This window comes from Dermacentor andersoni, chromosome 1, assembly GCF_023375885.2.
Source record: "Dermacentor andersoni chromosome 1, qqDerAnde1_hic_scaffold, whole genome shotgun sequence".
Lineage (NCBI taxonomy): Eukaryota > Metazoa > Arthropoda > Arachnida > Ixodida > Ixodidae > Dermacentor > Dermacentor andersoni.
The window spans coordinates 176,698,670-176,715,740 of record NC_092814.1 but is presented as its reverse complement, the minus strand read 5'-3'; the positions used below and the strand labels follow the sequence as shown (position 1 = coordinate 176,715,740).

General features: G+C 46.9%; 1 protein-coding gene across 3 annotated transcripts in view; it reads right to left on the bottom strand.

Annotated features, from left to right (window-relative positions):
- LOC126547186 (heat shock factor protein 1-like) overlaps window positions 1-17,071 on the bottom strand; it is a 157,922-nt gene that overhangs the window by 57,120 nt on the left and 83,731 nt on the right. For 2 of the 3 annotated variants that reach the window (XM_050195073.3, XM_055062810.2), the window contains exon 8: window positions 7,316-7,460. In XM_050195073.3, coding sequence (XP_050051030.1) covers window positions 7,316-7,460 — 145 coding nt within the window. The remainder of the gene's footprint in view (window positions 1-7,315; window positions 7,461-17,071) is intronic. The other variant, XM_050195074.3, reaches the window with a different exon arrangement.

Below are 17,071 nucleotides of genomic sequence, written 5' to 3'. Positions count from 1 at the left end.
TTGTTTGACTCCACTACATCCCACAGCACCCAGTTGTAGTACACTGTCATCTGTTACCAAGACTGCAATGGAATTATTCAAGACATTCATTATATGTCTCCTCGAAGCTGTCTTATTTGCCATCCACATCAGGGTTGGAACAGGATTTAAAGGGACACTCAAGGCAAATATGTCACCATGGACCCATAAGCCACGCACTGCATGTTTCATGCAAGGAAAGCACTTAGTTTAAGAGGAAATTACGCCTGAAGGGTCTGCATTCCTCTAGCATGATTCAAATAGCCGACCCACAAGCAAGGAGTTGTGACATTGCATATGCCATTAGAACCACCCTTTTTGTTGTCAGTGAGTAAAACCGCACCCGACAACCACCTAGGTTTTCTTTTTTTTTCCCTTTTTTTTTTTTTATGAAACACAAAACCACAGCCACAAACCGAGCGAAGACACAGCCGACAGCATCCCAAGACATCACATGGACATGCAATTTTCTGCTGCTTGCAGAAATTTTACTTGTTACCTTAAGTCCATGCAGTAGACCGCCCATCGCCACACGATTGCATAACATGACAGCAACCAGTGCACCTACCTCAATCCGAATTCACTCTTGCTACTTGCTCTCCTCCTGACAGTAATAAATAAATAGTAAAAAAATTCAACGATAACGATACTCCCTGATGCGAAGTTTGAGCGCAGCTCTATACGTGTTTTCATTTCACAATATATTCACTGGCACAAACTATCTGTCTCGATTGGCACGTTGCAAATAGAGCGAAGTGTGGTGCGACTGCCTCACTAATAGGGAGATCGCGAGAGGCAGTGCATAGGCGCTATTCACAGCAGCTGCCGCAGACAGACCTCCACTCATGCAGCACTTTGTTTTCATATATGTCATCAATGGCGTCGCCAGTGAAGAGATGACGCGTGCTACTCTGGTGCCAACTCGTAGCCATCATCGCCGCAGAGCGCCTCTTGCACAGCCCTACGCTTTTCTTATCACGCTTTTGCCATACCCTCCTCCTCCGCTTTCCTCCTCACGCTCCCTCCGCTCTTGCCATCTTTCATTCCCCGCTGCACTCTGCGTTTGCTCTCTGATCCTCCTCTGTGCTCGTTCACTAGGTTAGGCCAAGGATGCTGATGGATGCCAATGCTCGCCACAGGAATGGGCACCTAAGAGCTGCGCTCTAAAGCAGTCTTCGCTTCGTCTCATCTCCCACTAAGTACCAAGCATCGGAGATTGCGCACACCAGAGTCTCAGAAACCACAAAAGTGCTTAGATTTCTAGCTGTCGGATGGCACCACATCATTTACCACTCACAACAGGGTATGCATTTTTACTGGAAATTAAGGGCATACTATATCTAGTACCCTCTGATTAAAACATTGGCCTCGTGGGTTGATTTCTTTATGGGCATACAACTGTACTGATTCAGACAACAACGAAAGTTTGTCGCTGTCTCACAGTGAGACACAACAGTACGAAAGGATTAGTCTATCGCGTCGCTTGCCACTTGAATATCGCGTGCATATGGTTGTCTCTTTATTATGAGCTTTGCAAGCCAGGAAGACAAGCATAAAAGTACCTGATACAGAAACTATTATCAAAACACAAGAGTGCAGAGTCGAGCAAAACAACCTTTTGACCATCCACTGCATGATTGTCAAGGGCAACATCAATGGGTTCTTTTTTCTAAGTAATAGAAGTAAACAAGTAGCATTTTCTTTCTATTACAGTGCAGACCACTTATAATGTAACCGCTTTTACCGGGGGACCGGTTACAGTGTGGGTTTTTTGACCGCTGATATATCTCCCATAGAACTCAATGTATAGGGGGACCGTTTATTGCATAGGTGCGCGAAGCAGAATACCGGTTATAGCGCGGTTCCTTTAAGCGCACAACCATGAAGTCGGCGCACGGAGCACGGCCTTTTCTCGGAGGCGTTGAGCACGGCCCGCACGGTTGCCAGGCACGCACACGCAGAGAAAGGGGAGCTAAGTGCGCACGTGGAGACCAGCGGCGAAAAGCAAAAAAAAAAGAAGGAGAAGGGCGAGAAACCTAAGAGGAAGGAGGACGAGTATTTTTGTCACTATAGCAGCGTCCAATCAGGGTGCGCGCTGGGCAGAATGCGGGGTAGAAGCGATAGCGGTGACAGCGCACTCCTTTCTTTTTTTCAGTCTCTTTGTTGCATTCGGTGTGGGCACGTCGTGATCTCGTCGTGTCATAGTTGTCCACTGTGCACATGTGTTGCTTGGCTTTTGTCACCATGGCGTCGGCGGCGTCTTCAAGCCGAAAGAGGCAGAGAAAGAGGCAAGCCTTATCGCTGGAGACGAAGGAATGCATTATAAGGGACATAGAAAGTGGGCTGAAGAAGGCGTCGGTGGCGGCCAAATACGGCGTTTCCGACATAACCGTGTCGACCATATACAAGAACAAGGACAAATTGCGGCAGCAACTGCAGCAAGATTCGTCTTCCCTGTCACGGAAGAGAATACATACGTTGAAGTACAAAGACGTGGATGCAGCGCTCTTCAGGTGGTTCTGTCAAGTTAGGGCTCAGAGCATACCAGTGAGTGGCCCCATGCTCCAACAAAAAGCCGTCCCTTCATGCTCTTTTAGGCCATGACGACTTCAACCCACTTAATGGATGGATCCAGCGATTCAAGGATCGCCATGGCATCAGCTGCAAAGTAGTGTGCGGTGAACGCAGTGATGTCAACGACGAGTCCATCGAAGTCTGTCTTCGCTTAAATTCGAAAACCATGCTGTCCACATATACGGACAGAGACACAGACAAGGCCGACGAAGCTAGCATATTTTATAACATTCTGCCCAACCGCACTCTTGCACTGAAAGCGAAGCCTGCTCTGGTCACAAGGCCTCAAAAGAGCGCATAACTGTGTTGTTCTGCGCTAACATGGATGGAAGCGACAAGCGCCGCCTGTTTGTCATTGGAAAATCAGCGAAGCCACGTTGCTTTAAAGAGCGGGAGTGCCTGCAAGTGACATACAAATCCAACAAAAAGGCGTGGATGACGCAAGACATGTTCACAAGCTGGCTTTGCAAGTTTGATGAAGACGTGGTGGCAGCGAAGCGACAGGTCGTGCTCATTCTCGACAATTGCACAACCCACAACATCTAGCTAAAGTTGACTGCCGTCAAGTTAAGGTTTCTGCCTGCCAACACGACTGCAAAATGTCAGCCGCTCGACCAGGATGTCATCGCAACCGTAAAGGTACTTTACAAAAAATGCATCCGCGAAAGAGTCTTACTGAGCATGCAGCAGCAGCAGCCTCTTAATGTGAATTTAAGGGGAGCGGTTGATATGGTTGCTGCTTCGTGGTGGCAGGTAAAAGCCACTACAATAAGCAAAAGCTTCAACAAAGCAGGCTTCGTGCGCAATGCAGAAGCTCATGACGTTGGATGAGCCGAGCGACAATGTTGCCGATGAGACGGTCAACACCGACGACGTGTGGTCCGGCCTCGTTGAAAGCAAGTTTGTTTCCCCCACAGACACCTTCCAAGAATATGTCGATGCCGGTGAGTCACAGCTTCCTGTCTGCGAGGAAGCGAGCACGGATGATGCGATCATCGCAGCGATGCGCGGTAGCGCAGAGCTTGCAGCCGAAGACGAGTCGAACGACTATATTGACCCGACGCCAGACCCAGATGTCCCGTGCAAAGACGCTTTGGAATACCTAAGCAAAGTGAAGATGTACTGCGCGAAGAACAGTTTGAGTGAGAAAGCACTTCGGTGCTTAAGCCTTATAGAGTACGAAATTGTTCGAAGCGCTGTAAAAAAAAATCTCCAGATGAAAATATCAGCATTCTTCCGCTGATGCCGCACTTGTCAGGAGAACTTGGTTTCCGTGTTGTGTTGCGATTGTGCTGCATTATATATATACAAGAATGCATTTCCGACATTCTGTATATCAGCTGTTCAAACTAAATGTCACGAAGAGTTAAAATATATAACGGAGGGCTGTATGTTAACAACACCTGCTATACGTTGATGGGCATTGTTCATGCTAGTCATCGGTATATTTTTCATTTTGCACAAATAATGAATTAATAAAGTTTAATTATCTAATTTTTAATCTACTTAAGATGTAGATGTTAAAATTGTAGAGGACGTTAACAAATGACCTCCTCAAATACGGACCTAGTTTGTTGTATGGGAATTCAGTTTTTTGGGCTGGTTGGTTCATTGCAGTAACTGACTACTAGTAGCGCACATCCCGCCGTCTTTCTTGTCCGTGTCAATTCAGCACTATGAAATCAATTACGAGTTTGCTGCACTGGTTAAACTGGAAGCAGTTAAACTCCTTCCAGGATGCGTCAGCAGTTTCTGGTGCAAATCTTCGGTCCTTATCAAATGCGAAGTCCTGGTTTTGAATGTGCATAAGATGTACAGCGTACTAGATGATGGAGTATGAGATGCTGCAGTCGCTAGTGCATGGACACATTATAATGCAGTTTTTTTTCATTTGCAGTAATGTAGCTTTTCTTTATTCCTTGAAAGAAAGGATCATGTAAGACCTAGGTTGCTTTAAATGTTATCGGTCTACATCAACGGCCTCCACAAGTTTTGCGTTGATGCCTGGTCAATTAAAAAAATTAAATATAAGTTAGTTGATTAAAGTGAGTAATTATTTGTGCACAATGAAAAAGGTACTTGTGTGGCAATAAGGGGTCATACAGGTTCAAAAATTGCTTTTACCTTTTAAAACATCTGTCACTTTTTATATGTGTGGTTGCACAGTTACACTTCAGCATTCTATGTTCATGTGTAAAAAAATCGACGCAATCCTCTATCCAGAAGACTGGGAGAAATGGTTCTTATAGAGGCTTGGTAGTTGCAGGGACCTCATTTTTTTCATTCATGCCCAACTGATGATGGTCACAGCCACAAGTTTTTCCCATACGGTGGGCTTTTTTGGTGTAAGAACAGGCAAGCACTAGCTTCAACTGAGCCGACACAAGCTCATTCTCTAATATTCACCAGTGCTCAGCCGAATTCATGCACTTTTGTGGAGATGGTCACTTCTATAGCCATACTGTGGTTGAGTAAAGGCCACAATGGCTTTGATGTTATACAGGAGCTGGCCATCCAACTCAAGAGTTGATTTGCTCTGAGAAACCAAACAGACGAGAGACAAATCAGAAGAATGTCTGGAAAACAGACAGCGGAAACTACATCTTGACGTTACAGTGAAGCAAAGAAAGTCCTCCTGGAGGAGGATGCTCACAAGGGCTATGAGGGGTACCACCTACGCAGGAGAATTTTTAGATTTTACACTTTTGCAAAGACTGATCTGCATTCTGGCCAAATTTCATGTAACTTAACCATCTCCAATAGTAAAGAGCATGTATAGAACCTCCAACTTAAATTTTTTTCTTTTTTCAATTTCAGGCTACTTGTATGGCTTGTGCACCAATATTCTTGTACTTAAAGTGACTCAATCTCAGGCAAATTTTGCAAGCATAAGCATTTGTAGAATGGAAATATTGAGATCTTATTGTAACGGTCAATAATTTTGGCCATGTGTTTTTCAGTAAACCACTCATTGATGTTCTCAATAATGATAGTCTGGCAAATTCTTTTCTTGAGATAGTAAAGCTAAAAGAAAATTATTTTTGAGCTTACAATTACAAGTAGTTGTGCATACGAAGTGATATATGCTATCTATAAAACTCTTGTATCTTGCAAAAGACACCATATATTTCCCATTTCAAGTGGTCAAAAAAGTACCATATTTACTCGCATAATGAACGCACTCACATAGTGAATGCAGCCCTCACTTTTCCAATCAAGAAGTGGGTTTTTTCTTTATCTCGCATAATGATCGCACCCTGAACTTGCTGCTGTAAAGTAGGAGACACACGGTACCATTCGGCGTCTGATATGGCATTCGGCGGGTGCAACTGTGTCCGACGCCGTGTCGGATGCCGAATCGGGCCGTGTCTCCTACTTTTATTGTGATAGCAATTATATGGATGCCACAGGCGCAGTTTTGCCATCGTCGTCGCAGTGCACGGCATGGTGTAGGTGTGAGTGAAAGCGCATGAGGGAAGCACAGATCGCGCAAGAGACCGAGGCGGGGGGGGGTTGAACTCAGCAGCAAACGCGTCCTGCGCAACAGTGCCTGCAGGGCGTCAACGATCGCGGTTCAATTTCTCGCTACAAGGGAGGAAAGTGGGAAGGAAACACACTGTGTTTCGTTGCGCACATGGTGTCGGGGGGAGGGGCGTGGCGTTTTACTCAGGCAGCAACTGCGGCGCATTGTGCAGCCACGGCACACCCTATCTTTAAAGCGATCTGCATCGGGGGGCTGAGTCGACGGCGATTCACACCTTTGTGCGCATTGCGCTCACGCCGCTCAGTTTGCGTTGAAGGAAATGTTTGCAAGTTAATACAGTCGACAAAACTACTATCCTTATTCTGTGTAGCTGTCTACACATTTGCAATCGCAATCGATGGTTCGCATTTTGGGCGAAACTGACAGTGGCCGCAGAAAAGAAAAATCGCTAAAAATGTTACCCTGCATAATGAACGTACTCCCCAACATTGCACATATTTTTCGGGGGAAAAAAAGATAGTTGAAAACAGGAGATTTAACTCTATGTCCTGTATAAATTTCATTAAATTAGCTTTATTATTAATGAAAGTTTATCTTTGAGGCACATCTCCCCTTAACAACACCCATCAACATACACTGGGTACAGGTCGCGTTAAGTCCTTCATTTTGCTAAGTCCTCTATTTCAAGACAGACCACATGAAACATTTTCATATGTTCATTGTTCTGTGCGACAGTATAAAGTAAAACTTATTAGGCAAAAGTGGAGCATGAAAATTATTGAATGTCACTTTGTTCATTCTATAGTGGAGTTCCTTCCCTCGTTTTTTGGATTGAGGTGTGGGAACCCTCGAGTTAAAAGGCGGCCGCCTGTTGAAGACAGCATTGGTGACTGAAAAGATTCATGCCATTACGTGGTAGTGAATAAGCACAGGATTTTGCTCAAGCTTTAGAGTTGCCCATGACACAGCACATAGGAACATTCTCAGAAGGTGATGTTGATCATGTTTTCAAAATGCTGTGCTCATTCATTCAAAATGTCCAAACCTGTCAAGATATTTGTAAATTTATCCTTATCAGGCAGAAACAATGCTTCGGTCTCAAAAAGTGTTGCACAGTGTTGCTGAATAAAATATAGCGATACACTCTGCTGGGAAAAATAGAATTTGCTTAGTGCCATTCACACAGAGAATGTGTGAGAACTGCTTTAAAGCAGTGTCACGACTTCCTTTGTCATCTACCTTTGAGGCTTTTGACAGAAGCCCTGTCCAGTCAGGACATACCCCCATCAGTGTGGAAGTGTCCAAGTTGAGCCCTCCACTCATTAGCTGGTCTTGCAGCCAATCCAAGTCGGTATCTATGGATTCCACATGCTCTGCAAAAACCCTGCATTCAGAACACAGAAATTAGGTAACACTGCTCAAATATGTTCAAAGGTGCATGTTTATTTTGCCACAGAAGTGTGCAACATGTTGCAATCATTCATGAATGGCTGCTTTCTGCAGCCACTGAAAGGTGGTGACATAAGTTCATGCTAACGCCATCTTGGCAACAGCTTGCATTCTTATAAACAAAGGCAACATTTCATTTCTTTCTGAAAAACCAGGCAAGTAATTCTGCTAAGTATTACACTGAACAATGTAGACTCCAAAATGGGATCTTTCGGCGAAATTTGAGCAAGAACAATGCAGCAGTAAGCTCAAAATTCTTTTTCAAAAAGCTTTGAGTGAAATATGCACATCCCTGCACAATGAACCATATGAACCCAAAAACAATGAAGTAAAAATAAGGAAGTGGGAAATTGCAGGGATGAAATAATCCAATTATCACTCAAATTCAACTTAATCAGTAAATATAAGTGTGTGCAAGACACGAGCTACTGCAACACTTCTTAGGTATTGCATGACACTAGTATGTGATGGGCACTGAGTCACCTTGAGTATCTGAAATACTATTACCTGGCCATATAAAACAACACAATATTAAACATTTTTAGGAATACCCTGCTATACTCCTGCTTCTCAGATTCTGGATAGGGCACACATGTAGGTAACATTGTAAACCTTCTCAATTCCGATTTCAAGGGACTGAAAAAAATGTAAAAAATTAACCGAATGCACCAATATTAACAATAAGCCAACTGGTTACTATGTCAACATGTCTTTACTTACTGAAGAAATCCAAACCCTCTTTCATATATTGTGACGTAGATAAAGAGTAGGCAAAATTATATTTACAAAATACATACAGAGGAGCCACAGCCAAGATGGCAGAATAACGACAACCACAAACATGCTTTTTCGATTGCCATCTTCGTCGTCCTGCTGAGTGCTTTCTGCAGAATGTGGGAATGGCCTGTAACAATATTTTGAACAAAATCAGCGCAGAAGCTGCGATTATCATCATCTCGTCGCTGATAAGTGCTCAAAGCAGCAAGGGCCTCAAATTCCCTCACAGTGTGGCAGCAGTGCAAGACACGCACCTTCATCCGAGTAGATGTGCTTTCTATAACTGTGTGTACGCACTTACCATTTATTTGAGTGCTAGTGAGCTGGTCGGCAAGTGATCATCAAATGTGATGTAGCCGATGGGCCTGGCACAAGCGTGCAGGTCACAGCAGAATTGTTTTTCTTCCTTGACAGCTTCTGCCGTGTTTGTGACATCACAAGCACCATGCAGTGACTCAAAACGAAAATTCCTGCACCCCACAACCACTGAAGATGAATTCACGGTCACTATCGTTGTTATTATGGATGGTGACTATGCAGTTCTGAAGGCACGCGGCTGGACGCAATCAACATGGCATTATAGTAGCTAGATGAGTAGGTGCGCCAACCGTCCTGCCTGGAGTGCAGTTCACCCCTTCTCTGCATCATGATGTGAAAATGTTACTGCACTCAACAGAATGATGTTAAATAAAGTGTGAAAGCGAAATAGTTGTATGTCATCTGTAGCAGTCAGTTTCTGCATTGAGGAACTACAAGTCTCTATTATTGTGTTTGGAAGTTGCTAAAAGATGATGAAGCTCCTAAGAATGAAAAATGAGTGGCAAGAACAGTGGAAGGTCATCTCCACGTACCAAATGACCGGAGGCAAGACCAATATGTAGAGGTATTCCTCCACAAAAGATCAACTCGTGCACTTTTGCTTTGCTCCAAAGTGTAAGGTCTTAAGCAGCATTGTTTTCAGCACAAAAAGACCCTGACCTTTTTCAGAAATAAAAATTGGCCTTTCACCAAACTGGCAAGAACTACAATGGACATGAGCTGTATCTGAACAATCCTTTCAAGAATAGTTCCTTGAGTGTGATTTCACCCATGTTGTTAATGGAGAGAGAGAGCTACCAAAGATGTCATGCACTCAATCCTGCAGGGGCTCCCACTCATCTATGTAAGAAGATGTCTGAGAAAAAAGAAAATTTGTCCAGAACCGTGATCACGCACGACAGAGTGCAAGCACCGCTGACAATGTGGTGACATCACAGGAAAGGCTGCTAATGAGCCCTGCGCAAGTTCTACCAACTTTTTGTTTTCTGTGCTTGCACTTGTGGAGATCATCACTGCATGTGTAGTACCGCAGTCTCTGCGTACAGCAGTGGAAGGTTTCATGGCTACCTCGTATTCTGTTTCTGCAAAAGACAGTAATATTATTGCCCTCATTAAAGTGATGTTTTTTGAGGTGCGCGAGTTTATATCCAAGCCACCGTGGTGTGATGGTTGCACCATAAATCTGCAAGAAAGAGAAGTTTGTTTCTAGCTGAAATAGGCAAAATGTTGCCAGTCATGAAATTAAATGCAGTGAAAATTTTTCATGATGATTTAGGAAAGGTGAGAGAAATTATGATTAACGGGAAAGGCAAGTTCACCTTTGAATGCAACAGCAACACTTCAAATGATTCTTACCTGCCATAATAGACAGCTTTTGTTTAGCGTCCGCAACTTATCGCGTACGCTATATGCTATATAGTGTAGCGTACGCTAAGCAGCATACGTTTTTTACAGTTTTAGTTGGCCGGCGAGTTCCTCAGACTCAGAGGCCATATGCCGTCGTTGCGGCTATTTCCTGACTGTAGCGATAGGTGGTGCTGATATCGCGAATGTTTCATCCGTTAGGCTTCGACTCGTTCGAAACGAGAAGCGATCTCGAAAACACCACGAGATTATCCATAATACTCTGTCGTCGAAGCGGCCTGAGACTAAGCGAAAGCCATTTACACAATAATTTGCTACGAACGAAGTGCATTTTACAAAAGCAACACCAAATTCGATTATCTTTCTCACCGCACACAATTTGTTTGTATTGATGATTGCTATTCAAACCACCTGCCGGTCACTTCAGGCGTCCCACAGGGAAGCGTCCTCGGACCTCTCCTCTTTTTGATATATATCAATGACATTACTAACGTTATAACTACCCCTGTTCAAATTAGATTATTTGCAGATGACTGCGTTTTATTTCACCAAATTACTTGCCAAGATGATCAAGTTTTACTAAACTCCAATCTTCAGAACATACATACATGGTGTAATAAATGGGACATGAAGCTAAATTTAGAGAAAACAGTATACATGACGATAACTAACAAAAAGGCTTCCTTCTCATTTCCTTACAATATTTCATCTCACCTTCTGACCGAAGTCAGCGAGTACAAGTATCTAGGAGTTACAATAACGAAAAACCTTAGCTGGAATAAACATGTATCCAACGTATGCTCCTCAGCCTTTCGTAAACTCTGCTTTCTTAGACATAAACTAAAACTTGCCCCACCTGAACTTAAAAAATTAACCTACTTTTCAATAATAAGGCCATCACTAGAATATGCGTGCACCGTCTGGGATCCCTACACTAAACGTAACATTGAGGCCCTTGAAATGATTCAACGCAAAGCCATCCGTTTTATTTTTTCAAAGTATCGTGTAACTGACTCACCAACGACCCTCATGCGAACTCACGGTATTGAAACATTACAGCTGCGCCGGAAAATTCAAAGACTGAAACTACTGTTCTTACTAAAAAACCATAAACTGTCTATGAATGCAGACCCCTTCCTTAAACCTAACACTACGCGCCAAACACGAAATCATCATGCACAATCATTAACCCCTTACAGTGCTAGGATTAACGCCTTTAAATACTCATTTTTTCCACGCACCATTGAGGAGTGGAACAGGTGTCCGCCAGATCTTTTAACCAGAGCTGATTCTTTTGACTCAATGTTTTCTTCACAGCATTTAATTTGAGAGCCATTTATTTCTACGTTTACTTTTTGTATTTTGCATCTGAGCCTTGTATTTATTGCTGTATTTTGTGTCACAACTTGTATTTAACATTTTTTCAATTTTGCTAATCCTGTTCTTTTGCATATATTATGTATTCGCCCCTCCTGCTTGGGCCTACTGTAGGCCTGCAGTATGTTCTAAATAAATAAAATAAATAGATTCGAAGCGTCCAGCCGGGACTGCCGCCATGTTTCACAGAAACTCTGCAAACCACGCAAAAACGCTAACGCTAACTCGTTTGAGTTGCGTACACCCGCTATACCCGCTATTTCGTTTAGCGTTCAGCGCATGTGCAGTGACGACCAGCTATTTTTTAACGTACGCAATGGTATAGCGTACGCTATACTAAAACTGTCTAATGGCTCAGTGGCTATAGAGTTCTGCTGCTAAGCATGAGGTCATGGGTTCAATTACCTGCCACCATGGCTGCATCAAGAACCTGACACTGCAGTGTCCAGGTTCTTGAATATAGCCTATAAAATTATTTCCATCATTTCTTTTTATTGCAATATCAAAATTCCCCATTCTGGATTTGCTTATTCCTCAGAACAAAATAATGACATTCTAAAGGTGTTTATTTGGCAGAGCTCGGAGCAGCGCAATGTCGACGGGCAGGGCAGTCACAGCTTCCAAACACGAGAGCCACTGCTGAGCAGGAGTGCTCGACCCACTAGCGTTTTGAGCCAGTAGCGCTGAACCCACTAACGTCTCTCTTCGCTACAATCACCCCCCGGGAGCGAGAAGGGAGCTAGTCACGATGAGTGGGTTGTAGTAACGCTTTAAACGGTCGAGATGGACAATGTCTCGTCCACGGCGGCGCATGTCTGAAGATGGCTCAACTGGTTCTATGACATAGTTCACAGGAGATGCGCGTTCGAGAACACGATAAGGGCCTTCATACTTAGGGACCAGTTTTGATAAGAGGCCAGGGGCAGTTAAAAGGACTGAGAGCCACACGAGCGCTCCCGGATCGAAGGTGACCGTGGCAGTGGCGTCACCGCGAGTGCTCCTCTGGCGCTCTTGATCATCGGAAGTAAAGGCCCGTGCGAGGTCGCGGAACTCTTCTGCATGTCTGACCGTGGCAGAAATAGGCACGCACTCGGATGCATCCGGCCGGTACGGAAGGATGGTGTCGATGGTGTGCAAAGGGTGTCGACCATACAGCAAGAAATAGGGTGAAAATCCAGTGGTGCTCTGCGTAGCGGTATTATACGCATAGGTGACGAATGGCAGAATGGCGTCCCAGTTCGTGTGGTCGGAGGCAACGTACATTGAAAGCATGTCGCCGAGCGTACGGTTGAAGCGTTCTGTGAGGCCATTCGTTTGAGGGTGGTACGCCGTAGTTGTACAATGAACAACGTGGCACTCTTTGAGAATCGCTTCAACTACTTCCGACAGGAAGACGCGTCCGCGATCGCTGAGCAGTTCTTGATGTGGACCATGCCGCAGGATGAATCGACGAAGCAGGAATGATGCAACATCGCGCGCTGTAGCTGCTGGGAGAGCGGCGGTTTCAGCGTATCGTGTAAGGTGATCTACTGCTACAATGGCCCAGCGGTTACCAGCCGACGTCAGGGGAAGTGGCCCATACAAATCGATGCCAACGCGCCCGAACGGCTGGGTAGGGCAGGGTAGAGGCTGCAGACCAGCTGGCGAGAGGTGGGGTGAAGATTTTCGGCGCTGGCAGCGGACGAACTCTTGAATGTAGTTGTACACTATTCGCCAGCAGTAGCGTCGTTGGAGGTGCTGGTAGGTTTTGAAAAGTCCCGAGTCAGCCCACTGTCGATCAGAGTGGAACGATGTGCAGATTTCAGAATGCAGACTTCGAGGTACAACTAATAACCACTGGCGGCCATGAGAGGTGTAATTGCGTCGGTGAAGCAGGTCGTCGCGAATGGCGAAATGGCGAGCTTGACGGCGCAATGCACGAGTGGTTGGCTGCGATGACGGATCAGCAAGGCAGTCTATGATGGAGGCAATCCAGGGGTCCTTGCGCTGCTCAGAAGCGATGGTCCCAATGTCAACGGGAGAAACGTCAAGCTGGGATATTGCGCAGCAGGCATTGTCGTCTGGCAAGGGAGAACGTGAGAGGGCGTCAGCATCGGTATGCTGGTGTCCGTTGCGGTACAGTACGCGGATATCGTAATCCTGTAAGCGAAGCGCTCAGCGGGCGAGACGGCCTGAGGGATCCTTCAATGACGACAGCCAGCATAGTGCATGGTGGTCCGTGACGACATCAAATTGGAGACCATACAAATAGGGCCGGAACTTGGTAAGCGCCCAGATGATCGCCAGGCATTCTTTTTCCGTGACGGTGTAATTGGTCTCGGCTTTAGTAAGCATACAGCTTGCATATGCCACAACATATTCAGGAAACCCTTCTTTGTGCTGCGCTAGGACAGCGCCGAGGCCAACACTGCTGGCATCTGTGTGTACCTCAATAGGTGCAATTGGGTCGTAGTGGCACAAAATGGGAGGAGACGTCAGCAGACGACGGAGCTTACTGAACGCCTCGTCGCACTCGGGCGACCACGAATGGAGAGGTCCGTTGCTGCAAAGGAGCTTCGTCAGGGGCAATATGACGGCGGCGAAATTGCGAATGAAGCGCCTGAAGTAGGAACACAAACCTACAAAACTGCGCAGTTCTTTGACGGACGTCGGTTTAGGAAATTCAGCTACGGCACGAAGTTTGTCTGCATCGGGGAGGATTCCATCCTTCGAGACGACGTAACCTAGTATCGTGAGCTGCCGCGCTGCAAATCGGCACTTCTTTAGGTTCAGTTGGAGGCCAGCGTTTGCTAAGCACGTCAAAACACGCCGTAGGCATTGAAGGTGCGTGGTGAAGTCAGAGGCAAAAACAACGTCGAGATAACATAAGCACGTGTGCCACTTCAAACCGCGGAGAACCGTGTCCATCATGTGTTCAAAGGTTGCTGGCGCATTACAAAGTCCAAACGGCATGACGTTAAATTCGTATAAGCCGTCGGGTGTGACAAAGGCTGTCTTCGGCCTGTCGACGTCGGCCATGGGTACTTGCCAATAGCCGGAGCGTAAATCTAGAGATGAAAAGAATTCTGCTCCTTGTAGGCTATCGATGGCGTCATCGATTCACGGCAGCGGGTATACATCTTTGCGAGTGATCTTGTTCAGGCGCCGATAGTCTACACAGAACCGTACCGAGCAGTCTTTTTTCGTAACAAGGACGACAGGGGATGCCCATGGACTGTTCGAGGGTCGGATCACTTCGCAGCGAAGCATATCGTCCACTTGCTCATTAATCACACGACGTTCTGTGGCAGAGACGCGATATGGTCGTTGCCGCAATGGCGGTTGGGAGCCAGTGTCAATATAGTGCGTGACAGCAGACGCCCGGCCCAGGGAAGGTTGCCCGACATCAAAAGAAGAACGAAATTCTTCTAAGATGCGCAGAAGCTGCGAACGCTGAGGTGGGGTGAGGCCATCGGCAATAGATGAATCGAACACACCTGTGGGCAAAGGGTCGGACGTAGAGAGAGAACCGAGCGTGTTGTAACTGGCGCAGGACGTGTCTTCGGAATCATCCGCAATTTGTACGGCGTCAATCACTTCCACGTGGCCAAGACATTTGCCTTGAAGCAGCATCACAGGGTATGAGAAGGGGTTACAGACAAAAATAGCTGTGGAGCCGTTTGACGTTCACAGTCGCAAAAGGCAGCAGCAGACCTTTTCGAGTATAAAAGCGGCCCGACGGAGAAAGTAGTGCGATGGCGTCAGAGAGGCTGCTGCAATACATTGATACAATCACTGACGAGTTGGGAGGAACGTTGGTGTCGTGCCTGACGAGTAGTTTGTTCGCAAAAGAAGCATTATCGGCAAGCGTCATATCTGAGATCGGCGACAGTTCTAGTTCGGCCCGTGCGCAATGAATGAGGGCATCGTGGCGGGCGAGAAAGTCCCACCCCAGGATAACTTCGTGAGAGCACGAGGAAATCACAATAAATTCGACGGCGTATACAACATCCTCGATGAGAACACGAGCAGTGCACGCCGCAATCGCGTGAATACGCTGTGCGCCTGCTGTGCAGAGGGTGAATCCAGCAATGGGCGTCGTGACCTTTCGAAGGAAGCGACAAAGCTTTGAGTCCATAACTGATACAGCGGCTCCGGTATCCACGAGGGCATATGTGCGCACCCCGTCAACTAACACGTCTATCACATTGGTCGGGCTACGTTGAGGACTTCCGCGCTTCGACGGCGTCGCAGCCCTTGCCTCATGGACTGCGACGATTAGTTTTCCTCATCCCGAGCTTCGGGAGGAGGCCGCATCGGTGATGGGGAGCGTCGGCGTGGAGAAGTTGAGCGGCGGATGTTGGCGGACTGGCGGAATGGTGGTGACGCAGCCCGAGGTTCGTCGTCGTAATAAGGGCGCGGAGAACCCGCCATAGAACTTGGCACATATGGTGTAGCGCCAGGCGACTGCACGCGACTACAGTGGCGTGCGACGTGGCCTACGTAGCCGCACAGAATACATATCCGTCGATTGTCCGCTGTACGCCACCGAGTCGTTGCGGCGGGTCCCATCCATGTGGAAGGACGTGTTGGACGTGGCGGCTGGTGAAGTGATTGCATAGCAGGCTGTTGTCGGGGCATAGCGAGGACTTCGACGTACGTGAGAGGTCCCCGCTGAGGTAGTTGTTGAGGCTGGGTGACGACTTCCGCATAGCTGAGTGGCACAGCCGTCGGGATCTGTTGGGGCCTGGCCATGACTTCGACGTAGCTGTGAGGTGCAGCCGCAGGAACACGCTGGTGGTGCTCAGGCAAAACCTCATGCAGTTCTTGCGCTATGACGCGGCGAAGCGGAGGCGCAATACTTGGCGTAGGTGCGTGTACCGCCTGCGGCTGTGCAAAATCCATCAACGAGAGTTGCCGGGCAACTTCCTCGCGGACGAACGCCTTCATTTCTGCGAGAAACGCTGCCTGGTTGGACATGGCAGCCAAACCAGCGAGGTGTTCGTCACGCGGTAGAGATCGACGGGTCAGTGACCGCTGCCTGCGGAGTTCTTCATAGCTCTGGCACAGTGTGACAATTTCAGCCACAGAGCGGGGACTTTTGGCCGGCAACATGTTAAAGCCATCATCTTCTATGCCCTTCAGGATGTTTCGGATTCGATCAGACTCCGCCATGGTCGAATTGACTTTCCTGCATAGGTCCAGGACATCTTCGATATAACTGGTGAATGTTTCGCTGGGCTGTTGAGCTCGTTCTCGCAAACGTTGCTCGGCATGCAGCTTGCGAACAGCAGGGCAACCAAATACATAGGCGAGGGAAGTCTTAAATTCCGACCATGTCTGGAACTCTGCTTGATGGTTGTTATACCACAGGCTGGCCACTCCAGCGAGGTAGAACAGAACATGGCTCAGTTTGGCCGCTTCATCCCACTTGTTATGGTCGCTTACCCTGTCGTACACCGTAAGCCATTCGTCCACGTCAGTGTTGTCCGCTCCAGTGTAGATAGGAGGGTCGCGATGACGAGGCACCCCGGGACACGCAGTGGGTGCAGGAGGAGACGTTTGCTGGGAGGCATCTTGGGGCATGGTAGATGGTAGGGTACGGGGCCGGAGTTCCAGGATAATTGTCTGAGGGTACCCCGCACACTCCACCAATTCTAAAGGTGTTTATTTGACAGAGCTCGGAGCAGCGCAACGTCGACGGGCAGGGCAGTCAGCTTCCAAACACGA